The sequence below is a fragment of the Tauraco erythrolophus genome, chromosome 8 (genome assembly GCF_009769465.1).
Source record: "Tauraco erythrolophus isolate bTauEry1 chromosome 8, bTauEry1.pri, whole genome shotgun sequence".
NCBI lineage: Eukaryota > Metazoa > Chordata > Aves > Musophagiformes > Musophagidae > Tauraco > Tauraco erythrolophus.
This window is the reverse complement of record NC_141472.1, coordinates 996,051-1,019,782: the sequence shown is the minus strand read 5'-3', so window position 1 is coordinate 1,019,782 and position 23,732 is coordinate 996,051. Positions and strand designations below refer to the sequence as shown.

Genomic DNA, 23,732 nt, shown 5'->3' with positions numbered 1-23,732 from the left:
GAGAGCTGCTCGACGGCAGCATAGCTGGAAAACATGGGAATCAGGCAGCAGAGTAGATGAGAAGCACCCAACTACCATGTCCAAAACACACCAGAGCTGTGTTTTCACATAGGAACAGCTTTGGTGGTGCTGGTGGTTAAACCATGACTATTCTTCTAATTCAGCTTCCTCTTTGAAAGGAAGAGTCAAAATAAATGAAAGACCTTCCTTCCTCTTCCTCTACCGCAGCTCTGAGCCAGCGGTGCAGTACCCTGAACAAACGCTGAACTAGCTGGAAGATTAATATTCCACTGCTAGCCTTCAGAGCTAATCCTTCCCTTAAATTACCGCTTTATTTTTCATTAAAAATAATAATAAAAAAAAAAGATTCTGACTGTTGCAGGAAACAGTTCTACATTTCAACGTGCTTAATATCCAGCCCGACGGAAAACCCGCCCCGAGACCTCTGCTTATTAACTGTAACAACATTAACTACAAATATTCCCAAATATTTCTGTGTTTACTGATTATCACCATATTTTCAAACAACCCAACAGCTGCACCGCTGTTTCCTTAACAAGAGGCAGCCCGACTGCTTTTACGACAACGCCGACAGCCGTTTGCGTCTTCACTAGAGTGGGTTTCCCTCTGCGTACCACGGCAAAGAGAACTCTTATTTTATTTATGCCATTTTAACTTCTTTAGAGCCCAAGAGAATAGAAAAACAGCCTGACCATTTCCAATGTCGGCATTATCTGCAAAGAATTCTATGAAAGCCCAAAACCGCAGGTTTTTTGCTTTTTATATTTTGAACAGTGATAGACAAAGTACGACGTTGGTTCAAAAGTCAGATAAGGTCTGTGTTGGCAACTACAATTCTTTTATTGGACGTATTTTACTGAGCATTGAACGCTTGTTTATGTAGGCACAGATTTAAGAATAACACCACAAAATCAGAAGAATAAAGTGCAGACCTGTACCGAGAAGCAGGCCTGGTTGAGTCAGTCTACTCCTACAACTCAGCAGACGAAAGAAAGAAAGAAAACGGGAAAAAAACTGCCGTTATAAGAGAAGAAGCGTATTAGAAATTATGTCCTGCAGCAGCAGAACTACACAACCCTTCCTGCAAGGTCTGGAGCACTGGAAAATCCAGGTCCCCTGTGTGCAAGCGCACGTGTTTGTCGCAGGAAATACCTTAAGTTAGACTTTGGCTTACACAAGTGGTTTATTTACGAGTAAGAAAACTTAGCAAAGGTGCATTGATTAAAACAGTTCCCTTAACATCATGTCTTTACATCAATTTCAGAATTCTATTTCAGAATAAAAGAATTAAGTGTTTAAAAACAGACCAATGACCTCACCCTGACACAATGAGTTTCAGCAAACAGTGACCAAGAAAGAAGAGTGGAAGGAGGAAGCCGGTGTGAGCCATGAATTTAAGGGATGGTCTTTGCCAGATCTCATTCCTGCCTGCACCAGAATTTTCTCCCTAGGAAGTTTCAGGAGATAAAACAGTAAATTCAGCACGTCCTTATCTCTCCCCGTCTCATAAGGGCAGTTTTCTACAGATCTTAGTAACAGAAAAAAAAAAAAAATATTTCCAGAGCTTGCACACATCCGAAAAAAAAAAAAAAAGGCAGAAAACAAGAGGGAGAATAAAAACTAATATAAGCTAAAACATTATTTTGTAGTAAACAATAGAATATAACGTGCAATAGTGCAATTTCTCCTTTGCTGCTTCAACAACGAAGTCTTGGTAGATAGTCCACTGCATGTCACCGCGCAGCGTCCCACGTCTAACTACGTGCTTGGCGGGCACTGCTGGGTTTGCCGGGCTTCGGAGCCGAGTCGCTGTGTCCGGGCTCTCCCTTCCCCTTCCCCAGGTGGCGGAGTTTCTGATCCCAGCGCTGCGTATCGAAAGGCAAAAACAAATTATGAAAGAGATTACAGAAGAAGATGTTAAGTCGTACGTCAACAACTGCACGTGTTTACAAACAGCAGCAAAAAAAAAAAAAAAAATTAAAAGCCGTCGCCGTTTCCACCGCGTTACCCTGCGCTGGGCTCAAGGGGTGGAATGTGGGGTTATCATAAAAGTCACTTGAAGCAGAAAAACCATTTCCTGGCTTTCTTGTAGCCTCTGTGACTGAAGGGGCTGATACAAGGCATAATGGCTTCAGCAGGAAAGCATCTCACCTTCTGAATAATCAAATGTAAATGAAGCTATCTGGGCAACCTCTGGGGGAAAGGAAAAAACAGTTAAGTGTTTGGGTTTTTTTTTTAATTATATATTAATTTTTGCTTTTCCAGGTAATAGCGACCACAGTACAAAAAGACATAATAAATACAGTTGGCACAACTGGTGATGCTTTTGGAAAAGGAGACAACGACAAGAAGCGGGTGGCGACACGGCGCGGTGCTGAGCAGCCCCTGGCACAGGCAGCAGGTCGCGGTCACAAGGTGAGAAAATAAGTGAGTTCCCAAAACCCAAAACCCCGACACCTGACACTGCCAGCCGAGAACTGGAGCGGAGCAGAAGTCAGCCCACAGCAGAAATGTGGTATTTGCTCTGCAGCCCCGGCTTTCATCAGGTTCTGCCAAATCAAACAACCACCTGGAATAAGATCCCCATGTCTTTTCACTCCTGCAATCTCTGTGGATGGGACAAATGTGCACAGAAAAATTTGCATTTGCAATCAGAACAGTATTTTCCTGCCAGTCACCATTAAGGCTGTAGAAGAAAGTGATGTGTGGAAGAAGAGACTGGCTTGCACAGGCACAACCATTGCATCAAACCAATGGTGGAGAAATGGTCTCAAAACAAGAATATTCTGTGCAAGATGACACTCCAAACAACGTCGAAATACGCTGATGTTTTACGGTGCATCGAAACATAAAGACACACCGAGTTAATTTTTGAGACTTGATATTACTTAACTGGGGTCAGCACGTGTATTTTCTTCCCTTATTTTGAAAAGATCAGGCAGATGTTTCATGGTATCTGTAACATTTGACTTCTGGTGAGATATTTTCTTACCTTTACTTTTTTACCGAGACGATCCTTCCATTTCTCAGCTATGGAGCCTTCCACCAAGAGTAACCTACACAACGGAGACAACCAGTTAGTCCTTCAACAGGCATGCACAAGCTATACAACCCAACACATGCAAGACTAAGATCTCTGTGCCTGCAGGGAGCCTTGTTCCCCTTGAATATCAACCACTAAGGAGGCGTACAGAGAGTGACACCAAGTTCTCCTTTCTTGGTGCCTCTGAAGTTCAGCTTTATGGGCAGGGAAACGAATGACAACAAATACGCTCCAACGACAACACAGAAAGAGTTACCTGGAGCGCTCCTCATCTTCATAGCCCATAATGATGTACTCTTCATTGGCACTGAGTGGCGGGCACAGGCAGCCGGAGTTCGTGTGAAGGTTTACAGTGTCCTTTGGGATGTTCACCAGGGAAGATTTTAGGATCTCCTTTACTTCCACTACCGCAGTGACGTCATGACATTTGGTCTTCACCTCCTTCACTTTAGCCCGAATGACTGGAAAAAAAGTCACAAAGAGGGTAGTTCGCAGCAGCAGATAATGCAGGTCACCCCAGGCCATTCTTGGTGACCTCTGGGACTAGTCTTTTGCATGGCCCATTACCAAAAGCTTAGCTGAACTCCAGCAATGTCCCTCCCCCATCTCTTCACTTCATTACTTCAGCCTCCACCAAGAGGCCCCGGGTAGCTCAGTATATCTCATTACAGTATGGTCATGAGCAGGAGTTACGTACCAGTTGGAGTCGCATCCTATTTAAGATGGGTTTAATTTTAAGCATCCCCTCTTCTTCGCCCTTTCCATTTTAAATATACTTAATTCACTCCTTGTGTGGTCCCTCAGGCTGTAACTGCTCCCTCTTTGTCTACTCCCAGTACAGATGACCGAACCTAATGTGTCACTCTCAGCCTTCTGCGAAACGTGGATGTGCATCAAAACTTCTCGTATTGCTACTTCTGCTGGATGACAGGCCCTTGCCTTTTTCATTCTCTCTCCAGTGACCCAGCACCAATCTGCTCTGCTCTTTATGAACTCCAAACGCTCCTGATCTTGACCTGACGACCCATCTAATTGTTTCCTCCCTCGCCCTTTCTTTTTGCCTTAAGTTGCGTAGGAGGAAGAGTCGCCTTTCAAAGGCGATGCTTTTCGTTTCTCTCATGGTGACCAGTGAACTGATACCACATGCAAAGGCAAAGCTAATCCAGAGGTCATGCTCCAGAGGATGCCATGTCTTTCACAGCCTGAAAACAAGAATCCCTCTCCATTAAAAATAGCAGATTCCCCGGATTCCCAATTTCTTCTAACCTATGTGAAAAAGGTAATATGGAAGAAAGAAAACCATGGACTTGCACATCGCCTCTCTTCACATGCCTTCCCCATACAGACCAACAGCCAGCACATATTGCAGCCACATTAAATACAGCTGCCAACAATCAAATTGTGTGTTTAATATACACAATTTACCCCAAGTGATTCACTTTCTTAAAACCTATTAAGATTTCAAAGCAAAATCCTTCTTTAGTTTTGAGTTATTTCAAATGCATTTTGAAACCTCTTCAATTTCAAAAGCTTGAGAAGATGGGCAGTAGTACGCTCAACGACTCTCTATCGTGTGCAGGTACCCACTAGAGAATAATCACTCTGCAACTATTTTCCAAACAAAGACACCAAACCAACATAAAACCAACTAGACACCTAAAAAATAACAATGATGTTTGATTAAATAGAATTATAATTTTTTACCTTTTAATAGGATCTTTTTTTAAAAGCAGCTTACATGACAACAGTTGTATAAATTCATAATCTTAATATTATGCAATCACTACCATTTAAATGAAGTCTTTAAGTTCACTGATTCTAAGGCTCTTCACGAGATTTGTGAGAAAAAGGATGGGTCAACTTGCTCAATTCCTGCGATACGTACTCACTGGCTTCACCAGTCTACTTTGCTTAAAACAAACAGGGTGAAGAAAAGCAGCAGCCTGGACCTGTGATACGCCTGAAGACCAGGACAATCTGGACAAGAGAAGACATAATATGGACACTGTGCACTTTTACGGGTGTTGCTGACAGCGTAACACAGCTGGCTTTGAAACGCGAGAAGGAAAGACCCTAGAGCCTGTTGGATCCCATGGCGAGTCTGTAGGCAGGAAAGTTGGCAAAAACACCCTTTCCTGCCAAAGCAGAGCAGATCAGAGCTGGAAATCCAAGAGGCAGGTCAGACACAGCAGCCCACAATGTCATCTTTGTCACGTCCAAGTGCAGGAGCCTGCGCTGACACCGAAATAACAACATCAACAAAGACACTCTTTCACCGACACATTAAGCTAATCCCCTCCATCCTTCTAATCTGCAAATGCTTCAGGCCACATCTTCCTTCTGTAATAAGTACCACTGGATTAACCATCAGCAATTGGGACCACAGGCTTCTTTAACGAAAATTTTCCCCTTCCTGTAGCCTTGAAAATGTTGGGAGCTGGCCATGCAGCTGTTCTTACCGTAGTTGTAATTGTTGCGTAGGTAGGTCTTCTGGGTGGCTTTTATAGGCTTGCATTTGCAGCGCTCTATAAAAACAGAGAGTTTTGTTTAGAGAGAAAAAAGCGTAAGTTCAGTGACAACTTCCCCAAAACCACAAGCTCACACCTAACAAATTTCACTAAATTAACTTGTTTTTTACAGGCAAGTGAAACACTAAAAACCACGGGGCATTCCTGGTCTCTTCTGTTGGAAGATGTGGAATCATCCAAGAGACCTCAAAGGTTTCTAGGAGAAAGCTTAACATGCTGAAATTAAAAAAAAAGAAACAAACACAAATCACTACAACCAAGCCCACAACAACAAAGACACAAGGATTTTTTGTGGCTAATTCTCAACGTACAGTTCATTTTCGGAGCCACGCCGTAAGATTTCTCGCAGCGACACAGGCCCTCTACACCTGAAGATGTCAAAGAGCTACAGTCAACAGCTGAAGCACGTCGGAGGGTGGTGGGATCAAGTGGTACATGGCTCCCTGCTCCGAATGCTTCTGGCATGGTCCTGACAAAACGAAACCTCAACCATCTTTTGGTTTAAGAGAGGTTTAAGAGAGATTGAGTTTAAGACACTGAAGGGCTTCACTTGACTACGGCAGGTTTGGTGTTACCTTGGATCCTGCTCTGGACTCTTCCTCAATTGTTGTGCAAATTTTACACAATTTTGTTATGACCCAAAACCTCAGGTGTGAAAAACAGAGATATTATTAGCCCTTATGGCGGTCAGGATGGCCTTCAAAAGACCATACCATACAAATGATCACAGTCAGAGCAGTGTTTCCAGTGGTGCAGCTTCCAGACAGCTGGGAACAGTAACGGAGGTAAAAACATTTTCACTGGTGCCCAGGGAGTGCTAATGCTGAAGCTCCAGACCCATGTGCTCATTAACACCACGGATATTTCATGGCTGGTTGTTCTAACGCAAATATTTACTTATTTCAAGCTAGTGTCTAAGTGGAGTTTGGTGGAGTTGCTCCAAACAGCAGGTCCCAGTATTATCCCAGTATTACTGTTGTCCCACGGTCATCTATTTTGACATTTGCCTTAGTGTTTCAGTGGAAGTAGCCTGAATGCAGCCTGTTTCTACACACCACCACTCCGAAATACCAACGCATATAAGCTACTGATTTGATTAAATCCAACGTGAAGAATCTGAAAAAGAAGCTTCATTTGCTATATAAGACTTCTGCATGTTAAAAAAAAAACCTAAAAGAGATGGAACCCTATGGTGAGTGACTTCTCAAATCATTCTTTATTTTCTATTGAAAGAATTTTTGTAGTTGAAAATACAAAAAACACCCACAACAGGAAAGAGGAGAACATTTCAAAAGAAGAGTGTATTGTTTCCTTGAATTTCAAACACATCCTCAGGAATCTATATATAGCATCCTACAGACTTCAGCTTTTGTATGAGACTGTGTTAAAATAATAAAGGCAGAGAAAGGAAGTGATTTTTGGCTTCCCTTCTGCCTGTGGGACCTCCTGCATACTTTAGGCCAAATGATGGCCCATTTTATAAGCTGCCTCCAAGCAGGCCATAAAAGATGTGCTCCGGTGACCCACGCTCACGCAGGCATCTCAGCGCTCAGGTCCAGCAAGTCGTACTCTCTAACTTCCTCCTGCTCTGTGCTACTTTGCTCTGCAGCACGAGTAGAATAAAATCATCTAAGTTACAAGACAAGAAAACAGAGCCTCACATTTCCCTTGATTTTAAGATGATATTGGATTATTTTATTTTATTAATTTGAGGAACATTTTTTATTAGTCTTGTTCTAGAAACAAATCATAGACCTGCCCATGCTCCTAATGAAGGATACCCCGCAGTCGCCCTAGTGCTTTTCAAATTCACGTTTCAAAGAACTTTACAAAACACTGCATTATTCTAACTCCTGTTTAGAGATACAGAAACTAGCACCGAGTCACTTGCCAAGGTCGGTTACAAAGTCAGTCGCAGAGCTAGAACCAACTCTCACCTCCCAATTCTTCTTACAGGGACTTTCAAAGGAAGCCCACTGCTAAGTACTGGAGAAGACGTATCTGATTGATGCATGTTTCTGGCAAAGCTGAGCTTTCCCCAGGGAGTGGGAACACACACAAAAGGTGGCTATAAAAATGTACTGTGCCTCTTGACGCCGAGGGCAAGTCCCATCTTACATGACAGTCTTCTCTGAAGATGCCAGAATTACCAGACCACGGCATTGTATCAGGCAGCAGAGCCTCACACCAGTTGTGACTAAGATCTCACCTAACTTTGCCACTAAATATTTTTTTTTGATACTAGTCAATATAAGACTAACAAAAGCTCAAAATCTGTATCTTTGAAAACCTCTCCCTGTAAATGCCAAAACAAACAGACTACACGGAAAACGAGTTTTCCCCACAGATGGCTACCAAGAAATGTGCCACCTTAAACATCTCTGCAGAAGGAGACACGACGACCAACATCAGGTTTCCAACTGTCATCTTTTTGACTACGGCCTAAGAAGAAAAGTTCTAAAGGAACAGTAATAAAATTCAAGAAAACTGACAGTCATGGGCTTGCTTGAGCAACAAATTCACATTTCTATCATCTATTCACTACCAACACAACCTACAGGACTCCTAGACAAGACAGGGTATTTATACATCACTTAGTACCCCTCTTACTTCATTAAGTACTAAAGGAATTTGAGAGAGTATAGCTTATTGCGCAGCATTATAGAAGTGTACTCACCGATGCTGGCGCCTCTGCAGTTGCCATTATTGGAATCCATAGGGAAATCTGGTACAGGGTTGTGAAACACACAAAGAAATGTTAGTATTTTTAATATTGGATTACTTCAATACACCCACACTACAATGCTTTCTCTTTCTCTAATATTTACTACATTAAAACTTACTAACTTCATTAACTAACAGATTCTAACGTTCTACAGGCCAGCCTGTTACAAGTTGACTCGATTTCTCATCTGAACTTGACCCGAATCCAGCACATCATGTTAAATGCTGAAGCAAATTAAATATCCCATTTCTACTGGTGCACAGGCTGGCAGGTTTAGGACGAGGGTGGAAATTTATGGCATGAACTCACAAGCACCCTCAAAAAGTGCACGTACTGTTTGCGTTTAATTAGATGATGAAGGAGAAATTACTTTGGGTTTGTTTTTTTCGGTTACTGAGGAAATCAAACCAACCAACCATAATCACATCGTTGAAGTGAATGCCAAAGCAAATGTTTCAGACCTTCCTCTTCCCCTCAGTTTAAAAACATACTGATTAGTCTGAAGGACAGATAAGGAACAGAAGGAGAAAAAGGCACTATGCCCAAAGAACTGCTTTTAGACACAATTCTAAGTGCAACGTCTCCCACATCAGTAAAATGCATCATTTCAAACCTATTGCTTATTACATCACACAATTTAATGGATTTATACATACACTTAACCATGAAAACCAAGTATGTTAATACACACAATGTCGTATAAGTTAAGGAAAAAAATGCAAGAGAGACGAGACTTGGGAGAGAGGCAGTATATTTTATTAGAAAGAGACATAAAATGGAAAAACAAACGAGCTTTCAGAGAAAAAGCCCTTCTTTACGTTTGCATGGCCCAAAGTTTACGCAGCTTGTTCAACTCTGGAAGCTGGTATCATGCAAGCATCACCTCTCTTACGCCCTCACATTATCATGGACACACCACCACCACTTTTACAACACAGGACAAACGACACAAGAGCGCGTCACAAAAGCTCCTCTCTTGCAGCTGAAGCTGTAAGGATCTGGCTGTAACACTGCCCAGGACACTGGCGGTACCCGGCGTGGGTGAAGGGTTTACAGGTGTGGACAGGGCTGGGGCCATGATTTAACCACGAATTCTCTAAATATGTATTTAAAATACCCATTTATAAGACATCTACTATGACTTAGCTAATCTTCCAATTTGGTCATCCTCCTTTAAAAAAAAAACAACAACAAACACCTCCACTTTAATGCATATTTATAGTTCTCGTACATGAAACTTGCTTTGCATAAATGGGGTCATGGCTAAAAGAGAGTGAGGGCAAGGTAAACCTGAAAAACAACTAACTCCCTCACTAACATAATAATTAACTTCACAAAACTGAGACTTCAGGAGTAATGATTCCTACCAATGTAAAAAGCAAAAGGTGTAAAAAATAGCACAGAAGGATAGAACAGACACCCTTTTACGTCCACTATTGCTGGTAAAAATCACACCCATTTTCCTTCAAAGAAAGTTTCAAACTACCAAAGTGTCTTAGTTTATAGAACAAATCCAACATTTTCATGCGTTTTTTCTTCAGTCTTGGTCGGTCTTCAGTTATCCTGCACTTCCACGGCAGCTGTAAGGCTCCTCCATGCTGCCTTGTAACAAGTCAGATTACACACACTAATTCTTACTTACGTGTTTTACTTTGATTATTCACTGGAGCTACTCTCCAATTTTAAAACAGCTGTGGTTACCAGGCGCTGATTAGAGATCGTGACCACTACCAATAGTAAATGGTTAAAAAAAAAAGAGGTCTTCATTTTACATCGTTACCAAGTGCTTTCAGATATTCCAGGGCAAGATGAAAGAGGAATTAAAACAGTCTTCCCTTTGCAAATGGTTAAGTAAGAGGACAACCACGTTTCTTCTCATTCTTCCTCTCCTGGGCCAGCTCTTTGCTGTCTTGTTCATTCTGCCAGTGCTTTGCTTTAAACTTGCAACTCCTTCTGACGTGGTAACAGGCAAAGACAGCGTTCAGGTCTACAGTCTGATAATCCTCCCATCCGCTCCCATTGCAGACAGAAGCCTGCAAGACCTCCCAGCCACCAACCAGGGGGAGGTGGTCCTGCCTCTCCACGTGCCTAAGACTGACCCAAGATCCTTCACCACTCTCTGGGCATTCAAGACCTCTGCAGAGAAAACTCCAGATTCACTGCCCCTCTCATTCGGTTGCCTTGGCCAACTTCTTGGGTTGCCTTTCAAGGCCACCTGGCTTTGCACATGGCCAAGGCAACTCTTTCCAGCGCTCCGTGTGGCCCAGTAAGCTGTAATTCCTACGAAAATAGGTACTTCAATCACGAACGAAAGGATGGTTCGTTCACACCTCCAAAGCATGTTCCCTACGCCAACAAAATTGTTACTGGTGGCAGAAAAAATTTTCATCAGCAGAGAAGGGAAGAGAAGTCTCAGGTTAAAAGCTTACCATGTTCTCACCTATGGAGGCAACAGGGAAGGAAAAAGCAGCCCTGAAGCCCACCCTCCTTTCCTAAATCAAGAGCTGATCCAAGAAGTTACTACTTCATGGCGTTTGAGCAAACCAAGTCCAATTCACTCTGCAATCAACTAAACATAAACCAGAGCCCGGTAAGGGGTTCGCAGCCCTCCCTGAGCCTGCTCAGCACTACGACGCTCGCACAGATGGGCTGAGGAACTGCCCTTCAAACCCACTCCGATGCCAGGAGGGCTGGGAAACGCTCAATATGGCCAGTATAAACCCGGCCTTGTAAACAAACATGGAACTAAACTGCTTTCCACCAGATGTTCCCTTCCACTCCTAAGTACACAACTGACTTATTTTTACCAAATTACAACCCACCACAACCTCAGCCCGTTTCCTAATTCCGCGTTCATTCGCCAGGTGGCTCGTCCTACCCCAAACCAGCGGTCGTGGGTGTCTGAGGGAGCATCCGTGGGTATGGCTCTGCAGTAGGACTCATTCGGACGTGGTGTGCAAAGCAGCCGGTAATGGAAACGTCTCCTGCTTCTGTGCTGGCGCCAAGGCTGCGGCGTGCCGCGCGTTGCGCTCTGCCAGCGCGGTCAGGGCACGGTGTCTGCCAACAAGCGAAGGAGAAGCCAACAGGTACCCATACGTCTACCCATACGTCCGCCCATACGTCCACCCATACGTCCATCCATATGTCTACCCATATGTCATGTTGTGAATCAACTCCCTGCTTGCGAGGGCTTGGGCCGGGCAAGCCTTGACCTTGCCACGACGCTTATCCTTCCTGCTGCACTCCTGCTTATTTAGGGATAAGCTGTTTCTGCTGATGGAGAGGAGCACGGGCTTGCGGAGGGGACCGGAGACCTTCACCATGGTACGACACATCTCGGGAAAGGCTTTGCATCTCCCTGATCCTTCCGCCAGTCAAGCTCATACAAAAAAAAAAAAAAGCTATTTTTAAAATTAAACAGCTGACTTCCTATTGTTCCACTTCTCTTCAGAGGCGACCTCTCTGCCAAGTTTTGTCTATGCAAAATGATCTTTTTGAAAGAAATATCTGTCAGCGATGATTAGCAGGACTGCCAAAGAGGAAGTATTATCCAGAGCTCCAATCCAAAAGCTTCCTATTAAATTTTGTTTAAGAGTAGGGGAAAAAAATCGAAACTGATTTTTCCAATAAGCTGTTTTAATTAATCACTTTTCAGAGGGATCCTATATATATTAACATCCCCCCATCCCTAACAAGGAGAGCTGAATAAAAGCCACTGGCATAGTAAGTGTACAAAATAACAACGTCTGGACCACAGATTTGGAGGAGAGGTTTGGGAAAAGAAAACAACTTGGTAAAACTTAGTTTTGAGAAAACACTTTACTCATCTCACAATTTAAATTAAAAAATAAAAAGCAGAAAAAGAGTCAAAAGTAATATGACCTCGATTGTCACCGCAATTAAAGAATATGAGCAATACTGAAGCCACTCCTGGCACCCTGCTCCAACAACAAAACCGCAGCAAGACGTGCTGCTCGGGCACTCTCTTGGCACAGAGACATCCTGAGCCCCGTTGATTAAGAAACCCTTCCCAAAGGCGTGAACTGGGAGCCTGCAATCCACCTCAGCTCTTCGTACAGACAGCACACCTGCCCATCTGATGGCAAAAACCTCCGCAGCGAAGCGAAGCGACAGGAAAATCGATCCTCGTTAAAATTTAACCCAGCCCACTGGGAGTCCAAGTGCCAGAGCGGACGGCAACGCGACAACACGGCCGATCCACACAACCAACCATTCCGTGTAACGAATCCTGCTGGGTTTTGATGATGTTCAACGGCCCAGATCTTGACGCGATGCTCAGGCTGTAAAGGCCGCTCTGGAGGACTCAGTCTACAAAGGCAGGCTGAAGTGCCAGTGCAGCATCCATGGCACCATCATTAATAAGGTTTAAATCCTCTTATTTACTTTTCTGTTTTTCTTTAAGGCTTGGAGCTTGGAACGATTTTGTCCTTTAACTGAGAAACGAGGCTGCATCTGCGTTTTGAGCAAACACCTCAACCAACTCTCGACTTTATCCAGAACAACCTGGGCACGGCTGCTTGTCCTCGGTACCATCTGAAATCCTCCCCTCGCACCGCCGCGCGTTTCCGCTGCTATCAGTAGAGCTACGCAAAGTCTGAGTCAGAGCAAATTTGACCTGGAGTTTGGAAACCACTGTTTTGGAAATGAAGTTAATAACCTATGAAAACCAGGCATGGGAAACGGCTCTGTCGCTTTTCTTTGAAGCGTGCAATGCCCAATTCACATACTGGATTACTGTGAATTCATCCAGGCAGACAGGCAGGTATGGAGGACTTGGCCCCCATGGAGGAATCACGGGTTCGTACAAGATTTCAGAAAATATGTCTCTGTCACTTGAATAATCTTTAAAGTTCTTTAATGTTTGAGAGGTTGTGGACTTTTTTTAAGAGATTCAAAGTTCTCATTAGCCATCTTACGATAATCACCTCAACCAGTTCGGACATTAATTACATATGGTTGATGCCTTGTAATGCTGCTTGCCTTTTCTCATTAACAACCCAAAACGCCTTAAAGCTACTTTTTCTATCTAGATAAGATACAATGAGACAGAAATCGAGTTGACAGATCCGTCCTCTGATACGCACGGTACCCATCACACCGCTCTCCTTTTATTGCCAGTTCCCTCTTCAAAACAGGAATAAAAACGTCACTTGAGACACAAACACCCTGCTAGATAAGGTGCCGAAGTGCTTTTCCGAGTCAGCATCCCAACACCAGCAATGACCGCGGTCAGCTCGGTCACTGATTATGTGTAAAATTAAAGACAGGTCCCGCTATTGAAATTTTAGATTCGAGACATTTTTTGTCTGTCTGCACTTCTTGCTGCTTCGCAGACTAAAGATTTGACAGGACCCTGAACGAAGGAAGCAGATAACCTGAGAGACACAAGGCAGAGTCAGCACGTGGACCCAGCACAAGGAGACCAAAATATACGGTGCATGTGAACTCCCGCATAGGCAGGACAGCTTGGATGGGGACATCTGTGAGCAGAACCGCTTCCATCCCCAAAAAGCAAAGGACGGGAATGCAGGATAAAAGCCATACATAGAATCGTAGAACGGTTTGGGTTGGAAGGACCCTTAAAGATCATCCAGTTCCAACCCCCTGCCATGGGCAGGGACACCTTCCACTACACCATGTTGCTCAAAGCCTCATCCAGCCTGGCCTTGAACACCTCCAAGGCAGGTAAGAGCATGCACTAACCTCAAATCTGGGATGTTAACGTATCACCAAGAGGCTTTTTCGTCTTCCATCCTGGACTGTGATTTGTCGGATCCTCCACAAAGCCAAAACATTCAGCATCATATCTGCCTCTGGAACACCCACCCTGTGCCCTGGCCAACCCTCCACAGCCTGCGTGTAAAGGAACCCAGGTGTTTCCCAAAGAGAATGAAAAATCAAGAAAGATGTTTCCCACAGGATGCTTGTTTGAAGGTGGTCTCTGTAACCTGAGGGACCTGAGACCTCAGAACAAGCCATTGCGGTACAGCAGCTCATGCTCAGGTTTTGGAGACCAGCACAAGCCTAGAGGGTCTGCAGAGCTTTCCCTCTAACGGAGCCCTAAAGAAGGCACTTAGTAGCTACTGCTCTTACCAGCCTTCTCCATCACAGACATGGCAGCAGCTGTCTTATCCCTTCAGTGTTTCAGCAGCCCTGAAAAACACCAGGAGAATGATGCAAACACCTCCCTCGTTCCTGTAAAGAGGAAGCCTCCAGATCTTCCTTACCGCCTGGGCTGCACGTGGAAAGAACACGTGCCTCAATAACTGAAAGTAACTTCTTACTGGGATCTGCCACAGATTTTACCAACCACAGTTCCTCGATGTTTTGTGACAGCCACGGTCTACTAGGCATGGGGAACACAACTGATTGGAATTTCTCATCTTTTACTGCAACATCAATCAAAGAAAAAAAGTCAAGTGAACTTCAAATGATCTTCAACTTGGCATCATTGGCATGAGAATGAAACCCAACGATTTTAAAGGTAATAGGGAATTTTTGTGAGCACCTGTACAAGCTCTTCCTGGCTGCAGAAGAGAAGACCATCACTGATCCAGCACGACATCAACCCGCTGCAATCTCTTGCAGGCAACTCAACCCAAAGAAAGTGTGTCCTGAGGGTCTGCAGAGCCCTTGCACCCAGCTGAGCTGTGTGCTCAGAAGAAAGATGCACAGTCTAACACTGGAAAAAGAATGGGAATCAGGCTTTCTGAACCCTGTCCCTTCTCCGACAAGGACAAACATCTGACCACATCATCCTTCAGGCTGCTGCCTTACGGAAGGGACTAGACAAACGCATTAACCCTCACCAGTAATGATGCAGAGACCTCAAGCAGAAAGGAAACGGTAGAATCTCGTTACTTTGCAGGCAGCAAAAACTGAAAGAAAAACAAAAAATTCACTTCTGAAGAATAAAAAGATCCTCTTCCACAACAAAAGCCCGTGAAAAAATGGATTTCTATTCCTGCCTGCCCTATTAGATGCAGTTTGCAGGCAGCACGAGGGGTGGGAGTGCTCAGGAGATAAAATAAGAGCAGGTATTCTGCATGGTCCCCGTTAGGCAGTTGGTTATTCATCTCTTCTACTTGGCTGCAATCCTTTATTTGGAGAATCGAATTTGGAAGTGTTCACCTTCCCTCTTCCTAGAACAGGAATCCTTCGCTCCGCTTGCTAAAGGAGCAGTTTTATTCCCTCAAGAAGGATTCTTTCAGTCTGGTGCACAATGCATCAGTTCAAAATTTTCAGCCCAGAAATGAGAATGTCATCAGGTTCTCATTCACTGAAAGAGAGTTTTCATGGATCCGGCCCTGGAATCCCTCAAAGAGGTTATTGTACTGCTGAGGTCCTCAGAAATAGGTAACTCGGGGGCGATTTCAGCCAGACTTCCTCCCTCCAGACCTGAAGGCGATCGCTTTGGCATCGCTGCAGCCCTGCCAAGCCTCGCTCGGGTCGCAGCCGTTTGCAAGGCGGTTTTGAAAGCACCTCGACGCTGCGGAGAACGGCGCTCTGGTGCTGGAAACCGCCCTCCCCCAGACCACCCCGGCCGGTCCGCAGCCCCCAGAGAGCAGCAGCAGCAGTGAGGGAGCTGCAGGCAAAAATAGGTGGTTGGGTTCAGGGGCTGGGGACAACTGTGGAGGGGGGGAAGGATGGAAAGGTGAGAGAGGAGCAATTAGAAGGGTTAGAGAGAAACGGTGGTAACGGCGGGAGATGTCAGGGTACGTCACCGAGCTGAGATTTCGAGAGGTGGAGAGCGTAACTCGATGGAGTCAGACAAGGAGCAGGGTTGGTCTGGCCTGAAATTAAATGGGGAGGAGTGGAGAGAGCAGCTTACCTGGGAAGGCTGAGCTGGGAGCACCATCAGGAAACCGAAGCATGAAGATTCCATTAGGAGAGGAAAACAGGAATTACAGCATTTGGCGTCGCTGGCAGTGGGATACGTAAAGCATTTGGTAACGGGACAGAAGCACGGTCAAACACTGTGCTGAGCACAGCATCAAAAAACCCCCTTTCATTCACAGGACACTGCTGGGGGAGGACGGAGAGGTGGGATCCACTGCCCACCAGCAAGACGCCACAACCTGCTGTTGCAGCTGGGGGCACCGAAGGAGCCGGACGGCTGCCCCACAAACCCGTGGGGTGTGTGGGTGCTGCCCTGCCTCAGCCTCCGACCCCTTAGCTGTTCCCCTGCCCCGGCCCTTTGGAGGGAGCGGTCGGGCAGACCCACCAACACTGCAGCTTCTCAGCAAGGAAACGAAGCTTGGTTCCACCACCAGCAAACGCCTTCCTCAAGCGAGACAGGAACTACGGTCATTTTGTAAAGTTCAACACTCCTGATAACCACCCACCGGCTTGCTTTAATTTTCTATTCAATAGCTCCTTCAATTTAGTATTTCTGTGGTGCTCATCACACTACGCTGGAGCTGCGAGCTCCTGCTCTTCCAGCCCAAAGGCAGCCGTGATGGGAGCACATCCCTAACAGCGCAGGGTCCCTGAGCAACAGCAGGTTTGCAGCATCGTGACGGCCAACGCAGTCAGCAGTCATCACCCAGCCACCTCAAGATGCTCTTGCCTGCCCGGTACCCCCAGACGGCAGCTGGACACCCAGTGCCAGCTGTCCTGTGGGACTGCAGCAAGCACAGCTGGTGAAACAGGACACGGTGAGAAAGCCAAGGGGCTCCGATGGCCCCACGGAGGCCACGGGGGTCAGGTACCACCCAAGCTGTGCCGGAGCTGCCTGGGTGCTGGAGGCAGCCTTCGGCTCGCCTGGGGAACGAAAGGCAGCAGAAGGCTGCGCCTCTGCCACGCTCCAGACCTGACCCGAACTTGCGAGCCCAGGGACGCGACGGGGGACCCGTGCGGTATCCGTGCCTTCGACGCCAGCCACGAGATTTTCTCCCCGTCAGCCGCACGTGTGCCAGCGCTGGCACAGGAGGAGGCCGGGGAGCCCACGGCCCCCACCAGCATCTGCCCAGGGCTCCTCTGGGACCAGCTCTTGCCCCCAAACCCTCTGGCTGTGCCCAAGGGAGTGCCGGCCTTGCGTGGGAGGGCAGCAGCCCGCTTTGGGGAGCGCGAGCGGCTGGGGATGGGCGAGCAGAGGCGCTGCGGGAGGCGGCAGCGCGGGGACCAGCGCCAGCATCTCTCCCGGGCGGCTCTGCCTTCGTGCGGCGCGCCCGCCGCCGCCGCGGAGACACCAAAGCGGGGTGTCGAAGCGCTCCCCGTTCCCACGACACGGGGGTCGTCGCTCCCACGCGTTTAAGCGCTCCCCTGCGCGACGGCGGGGCTGTCATTGACGGCGCGCCCCCCTCCTCCCCAACAGCCAAACTTCCCCGGCTCGTAAAGGCGGAGAAAAGAGAAGCAAAAACGAAAAAAAAAAAAGTGGAGAGAAAGAAAAGGGGCTGGCAGAAAAGTCCGAACGAGTGGCGGAAAGGCAGCGCTCCCCTCCCCGCTCCGCCGGCGCCCATTGTCCGGGCAGCGCGGCCCCGGCGCCGGCCCCCGGGACTCACCGGCGCCCTCGGCGGTGACGATGGCCTCGGGGGAGATGCAGACGCCGCGGTCGTAGAGCGGCAGCTCGTCGCAGGCCAGGCTCTCGGGCCAGGCGTGGCGGTAGCGGATGAGGACGGGCTCGCAGCCGGCGCGGGCGCGCTCGCAGACGGACTTGCAGGGCTTGATGGGCTCATGCTGGAAGTCGATGGTGCAGATGGGCGCGTACATGGCGCAGAGGAAGAAGAGGAGGTCGGGGCTGCAGTTGGTGCCCAGCAGCCCCTCGAACTGCTCCATGGCCAGCACGGCGTTGGCCTGCGTGCTGTGGTGCAGGTGGTTCGGCATCTTGGTCATGTTCCAGGGCAGCGGCTTGCACAGCGGGATGCGCACCGGCTCGCAGGCCGCCGCCCGTCCCGCCGGCGCCCGCCCCAGCACCAGCAGCCCGGCCAGGGCCAGCACCGGCAGCCCCCGCCACATGCCGCCGCCCGCCCGCCCGCCCCGACGGCGCGCCCCGCCACGCCGCGCCGAGCCGAGGGGGCCGAGCGGCGAGACCTCGGCGCGGGGGGGCGGCTCCTCCGGGGCTGGCGGCGGCGGTGGCGGCCGCGCTGCCGCCGGGGCCCCGCCCGCAGACCGGCCCCTCCGCGCCTCCCGCCGCCGGGCGGGCCGGGGCGCTCGGCGGGGCCCGCCTCTCCGCTCGGGCCGGGGGCGAGCGGAGCCCCGCTCCGCCCCGAGGTTCGGCCCCGAACAAAGGAGAGCGCCGGCGGGCTGCGGCGCGGGCGGGGAGAAGGAAAAGTTTCTCTTTTTTTACATTAAAAAAAAAAAAAGGCGAAAAAGAAAAGCCCGCGCTCCGCGGGGGAAGGCGAACGTTTGCTGCGGGATGAAATTCAGAGCAGCGCTGGGAGGGGAGGCGGAAGCGCGGTGATTTCGTGCGGACCGCTCTCCCCGCCGCACACGTGCTCGCGGATGTTGGGAAAATGCCCGGGTTTGTGCCCGCGGATGTTGGGAAGATGCCCGGGTTTGTGCCCGCGGATGTTGGGAAAATGCCTGGGTTTGTGCCCGCGGATGTCGGGAAAATGCCCGGGTTTGTGCCCGCGGATGTTGGGAAGATGCCCGGGTTTGTGCCCGCGGATGTTGGGAAGATGCCCGGGTTTGTGCCCGCGGCTCGTCGCGGTGTAACGGCGCGGCGAGAAGGAGCCGGTGGCAGGAGCCGCCTCGGAGCGGCGATGGGCGACCGGTTTTGGAGGAGAGCCTGTAGTAACGGTGAGAGGCTTGAAAAAGAGCCAGGTTAACTCCGAGCGAGTGCAGCTGGGGTGCTGGCCGGCCGGCCTTTTCAGAAGGTTAAAAAAAAAAGAGCTCATATAGTGGTGGTGGAGTAGCTCGCAGAGCAAAGGCACAACAAAGAGCATCCCAACTGACCTGAAAAAAAAAAGTCTTGATGGACGTTAGTTTGTTTATATTAACCAAATAAACTCTTCCTAGTTATAAAGGTATCAAGCAAGTGCTAAATCGTGTGCTTGGTTTAGTTTTACTGTGGTGCAAGTGGGTTTGTTGTTTCAGTTTCTGCCATTAAATCGATCCTACCAGAAGCCAGTGCTCAGAAACCGGACCAAAACCGTGGATGGGTGATAAAAGCAACCATGGATACAGACTCAGAAATCCTGGAAAGGCTTTTTTGCATTTTTCTAACTTTAGGACTGGGGATGAAACTTTGATCCCTTTAACCCTGCTGCAAAAGTCCCATTGGCTCCAGTGAAGAGATGTGCCAAGCAAACAGGGCGATGTAGCAAGGCCAGTGGAGCGGAGGCATCACGTGCGTGTTTCAGCGTCTCCACACAAGTATTTGACCTTTTATTTGCCCACCTCCGCAGGCAGGTGCTGATTTCAAGGACTGGATTGTTCCCTGCACTCCCAGAAGGGCCTCAGAGGCGAGTAGAAACGTCCCTACGCACGTGCACGTGACAACCTCGGGAGCCCTCAGTCAGGCTGCCCGTGCCCCTCACCCTGCATCCAGGCTTCCAAAATAGCCGTGAGGGTGGGCAAAGGGGAGCTCGTTCATCTGCAGGGGGAATTAAAGAGAGATCTGGTTTGACTCACCCTCTCAGCTTCTCGAATTAAGCCATAGCAAAGTCTGAGGCTTGAGTTTCTTCTTGTAGTGTAAAATACCTGTTTAAAAAGCATGTGATGCAATAAAAACCTTACCCAGCTGTTGGGAACTGAATATGCCAGGCTTTCTCAGCGGGACCTTGGCTGGCAGGGACGATGGATGTGGGAGTGGCGCATCCCAGGGTATCCGAGTCGAGCGAAATGGGCCAGAGCGATGCAAAGGAGCCAGTGACATGGATGAACTCCAGTTCGTGTTTTTCCCCTTCAACATGAAATTTTCTAATCTCTGTATTTTATTTCTGGGAATAATTTTTCAGATCACCTCCAATCTGTTTTGGAATTGATCATTACACAGAGCAGCTTTAAAAACATTTCCTATGCTTGGCAGGAAAAAGCATCGATATGTCGAATATTCCTACGCGTGCTATACAGGCTACCAATTTAGTAAGTTTAATTTTTTAACCCTGAGTCATGATCTACAGGGGATGACCTTGCACTTCTGTTTTAAACAGTAAAAACACTGCAAATACTCAGCACAGCGAACAGTGCTCACGAGCACTAATGTATGTTTGCCATGAGACCTGGCTTGAAATCTTCCAACGTCAGTAGGAAGGTACCTCCTATGTGTTCAGCTGGCAGAGCATCCATTGCCCACCGTCCAGCTCCGCTGATGAGCCCCTCGTGCTGTGGCACCGGGGGAGGCAGCCACGGCCAGTGCCCAGGTGAGGATTGGCTGCCACTGGGGAGAGGTGCTGGTGTTGATTACTTGTTAGTGTTCCCAGTATAAATCGAGCTTATTCCTGGTGGCAGAAAATCACTGCTGGCTGAAACTTGGCAAAGGCAACCTGGTTACTGACCCCAAACGTTGTTATTTTTGCCAAATATCTGTACCCCGCTGTCTGTTGTGTTATTTTCTGTTGTACAGAAGCGCTACAGCCCATCTCGGCACCTTTTGAAACAGGGGAGGAGGCTGGTAAAGGAGGAAGAGGGAGAGCGAAGAGGAAGGCTGCGGTTGCATGTGCTCACGGTGCTTTGCCCTGCACGCGGAGAGGTTCTGCCAGAGGGAAGATGACACGGCTGGAGGAAAAGAGCGAAGTAACAACCTGCTCTCTGTCTTCACGTGCAGTTGCTGCAAAACACTGAACCCAAAATCTGCGTGGGCACTTCAGACGAGGAGCACGGAGCTCGTATTCAGCTGAGCAAAGCGCGTGCTGCGGTCTCGAGGACATGCCACCAGTCTCCAGACACGGCGTAAGAGAGGTCAAAACCGCCCCCGCTGCCTTGTGCAGAGGGAGAACCACGCTGGGAGAGGGGAACTGAGATTGGCTCACCCCTCCCCACGGTTTTTTGTGCCTGCAGCACGCAGCCTGAGGATGCACGTTTTCCAGATGACTGCACAAACGATGCCTGCAGATTTTCACCCAAAGCTCATATACAGTCAAAAAGGTTCACAGCAGGAAAGTCACTTTTACTTCAGGTGCTACCAGAGCCTCCTTGGGAACTTCATCTCCTCCTCTCCTACCACCTCCTTAAGATTTAGGAAGAAAACAAGATCTCTTTCTACAGTTTGCATCAACAAGGGCAACGTTAAACCTTCGGGGGTGGGTGGTGACAATGAGGGGATTCCTAATCTTGTACGACTCCAGAAGGGGTTTGTCAAATTACTGTATTATCGTTATATCAGCCCGACGTCGTCTATGACTAGCAGGAATTTCTTAATAAAAGCATGCCCAGGTGGCAGTCTGGGATCAGTGCTGCCTGCCAGCGAGCCTCCTGGTGGGCTTTGAGGGGTTGGTATGGACCTGGAAATTTAAAGAATAGTAATAACAGAGCCCACAGTATCACACAAAGTCATTTCCTAGATCAAATACATCCCTGGTGGGGCTGAGGCCCAAGGCAAGGATCTGCCCCTGAAGCAGCAACTACGAAAATTACAGAAGTTTATTACTGTTATTATGCCCCACCAGAATCCCAGTAACCCACAACAATGCAAAAGGCAGCCCGGGGCCAAACTGCCCTCAGTTACTCATCTATAACCCCATTAAAAAAGAATAACTCGGTGGCTTTGCGGTGCCACGAGGATGGATTTCGGCGGGGGGTGGCTGGATAACCCTCACGGCTCTGCAGGCGCCCGAGTGACTTTATTTGGGTACAGAAAGGCAGCAGAGGGAGGGGGGCTGCAGAGAACATGAAAAGGGATTGAGGGCTTTGTTCTTGCACCCTTCCCCAAAAAGAAGCCGAGTAAGGAACTGCTTCCAGACGGCTGGCATTAATTTACTCCTTTGTTGTTTTTTTTTCCTTACATAGTGTCTATTTTCCACCCTCTCCGCTTGTCTCTTCTCTTGTGGGAGTCAGATAAACAGCAACGGGCTTAAAGCACGAGCTGCTTTCTGAGGGGCTCGGGTGTCCAGCTCAGCTCTTAGAACTGCACATTAGCAAAACTTCACCGCTTAAAATATAGGAGTGTATGTATTTTAAGTTGAAGCTGGAAGAAGTACATTACTGAATAGAATCATTACCTTATTAAAAACAAAATTGAAATTCAAAGTCTCCTTTGCAACAGCAAGAAGCGCGTAGGGGTTTGGCCAAGACAAATAGGTCGCAGCCAAGGCACTCCTGAGTGCATTTGTTAGAGTCAGTGGTGTCCTCAAGGGCTGTAGTCTCTCTGTAGGTACATGAAACATCCTCATATATACATCCCAGCAGCTTCCCTCTGAGGCAGGGGGTGTTTATAGGCCAGAGGAGGCACGGGGAGGATGAGAGCTCAGCTCAAACCAGGGAGCATCTACTCTGGCTTGGGGCAGAGTTCAGCAACCAACAAATCCGTATTTACATTGCAAGGGGAACGACGTTGGGTAGATACTGTGGCTGCACACGACTCTACCATAGTCTGTCATGGCCTGTTGAGAAATGAGTATGTGTCTGAAAAGAAGGAGGAAGAGGTGAAATTCAGGAAGGGAAAATTAGGGCAAAGATAAGGAAAAAGGATGCAGAACAAGCGTGTCATTTTTCCCGGTCCAACAACTGCCCTGATGATGAAGGGCCCGTGGTGCGTGGCACGTTCATATTTTAGATACCCTAAACCCTGCTGGCACCGTAGGGAACGGCTCGCGCTAGGCTGTAAGCTCCAGGTGACATTATCACAAATTTTCCCTTTCAGTTTGCGTGTTCTGCCAGACTTCCCATCGTCTTACCGGTTCAGGCTGCCCGCGTGCCCAGTGGGCTGCTGTTTATAAACCAGGCACTACATTTTACGGTCTGCTCCTGCCCGTTCCAGCTGGAAAAAGAAGTGCAAGCGTGACTACACCTATTCAGCCTGTTCCCAAGACGAAAACTAGACGGGATAAAAATACTTCTTCAGAACAGGCTTGCGCATTCCTGAACCTTTCTATAGCAATCTCAGGATTACCTACAGTTTAATTTGCTTATATACACTGCCTTAAAAAAACAAACACACACAAAACCGCAAACCAAAACCAACGAAGAAACTCACCAAAAACAACCCCCTAAAATACTTCTTACACAGCTGTTACTAAAACCATAAAATCATTGACTTACAGAGTCATAAAAATGGGATTTATTGTACATTTCCTGTTGCAGCCAGGGTCTTGTTTCAGCTCCCTCAGGTAGGCAGAACACAGGGGACTATTAACTTATTTTAATAATCTTTCAGGCTTCTCCGCGGATGACTTGGAAGTAGTGAGGAAGAAGAAAAGGTTCTTTTAATGCAGTCTTTCTGACTTGCAATTTTTGGGACAGTTTTTATTAGACAGCTCATTGTTAACTGTCCCGTGCCCTCGGGGTCTGCATG

The 23,732-nt window shown here is 47.9% G+C and overlaps 1 protein-coding gene across 1 annotated transcript; it reads right to left on the bottom strand.

Moving 5' to 3' along the window:
• Nucleotides 1-1,775: 1,775 nt before the first annotated feature.
• On the bottom strand, nt 1,776-18,295 carry FRZB (frizzled related protein). Its single transcript, XM_086615848.1, has 6 exons — nt 17,842-18,295; nt 8,270-8,317; nt 5,524-5,589; nt 3,321-3,525; nt 3,014-3,077; nt 1,776-1,886 (listed from the first exon to the last, which is right to left on the bottom strand). The coding sequence occupies exons 1-6, from the start codon at nt 18,293-18,295 to the stop codon at nt 1,776-1,778; spliced, it is 948 nt and encodes a 315-aa protein (XP_086471974.1).
• Between the last annotated feature and the right edge of the window lie 5,437 nt (nt 18,296-23,732).

Coding starts and splice junctions, on each gene's coding strand:
- FRZB (XM_086615848.1), bottom strand. CDS start 18,295: ATGTGGCGGGGGCTGCCGGTGCTGGCCCTGGCCGGGCTGCTGGTGCTG. Junction 8,318..17,841: donor CGTCACCGCCGAGGGCGCCG/GTGAGTCCCGGG, acceptor ACCCTGTACCAG/ATTTCCCTATGGATTCCAAT. Junction 1,887..3,013: donor GTCTCGGTAAAAAAGTAAAG/GTAAGAAAATAT, acceptor TTCGATACGCAG/CGCTGGGATCAGAAACTCCG.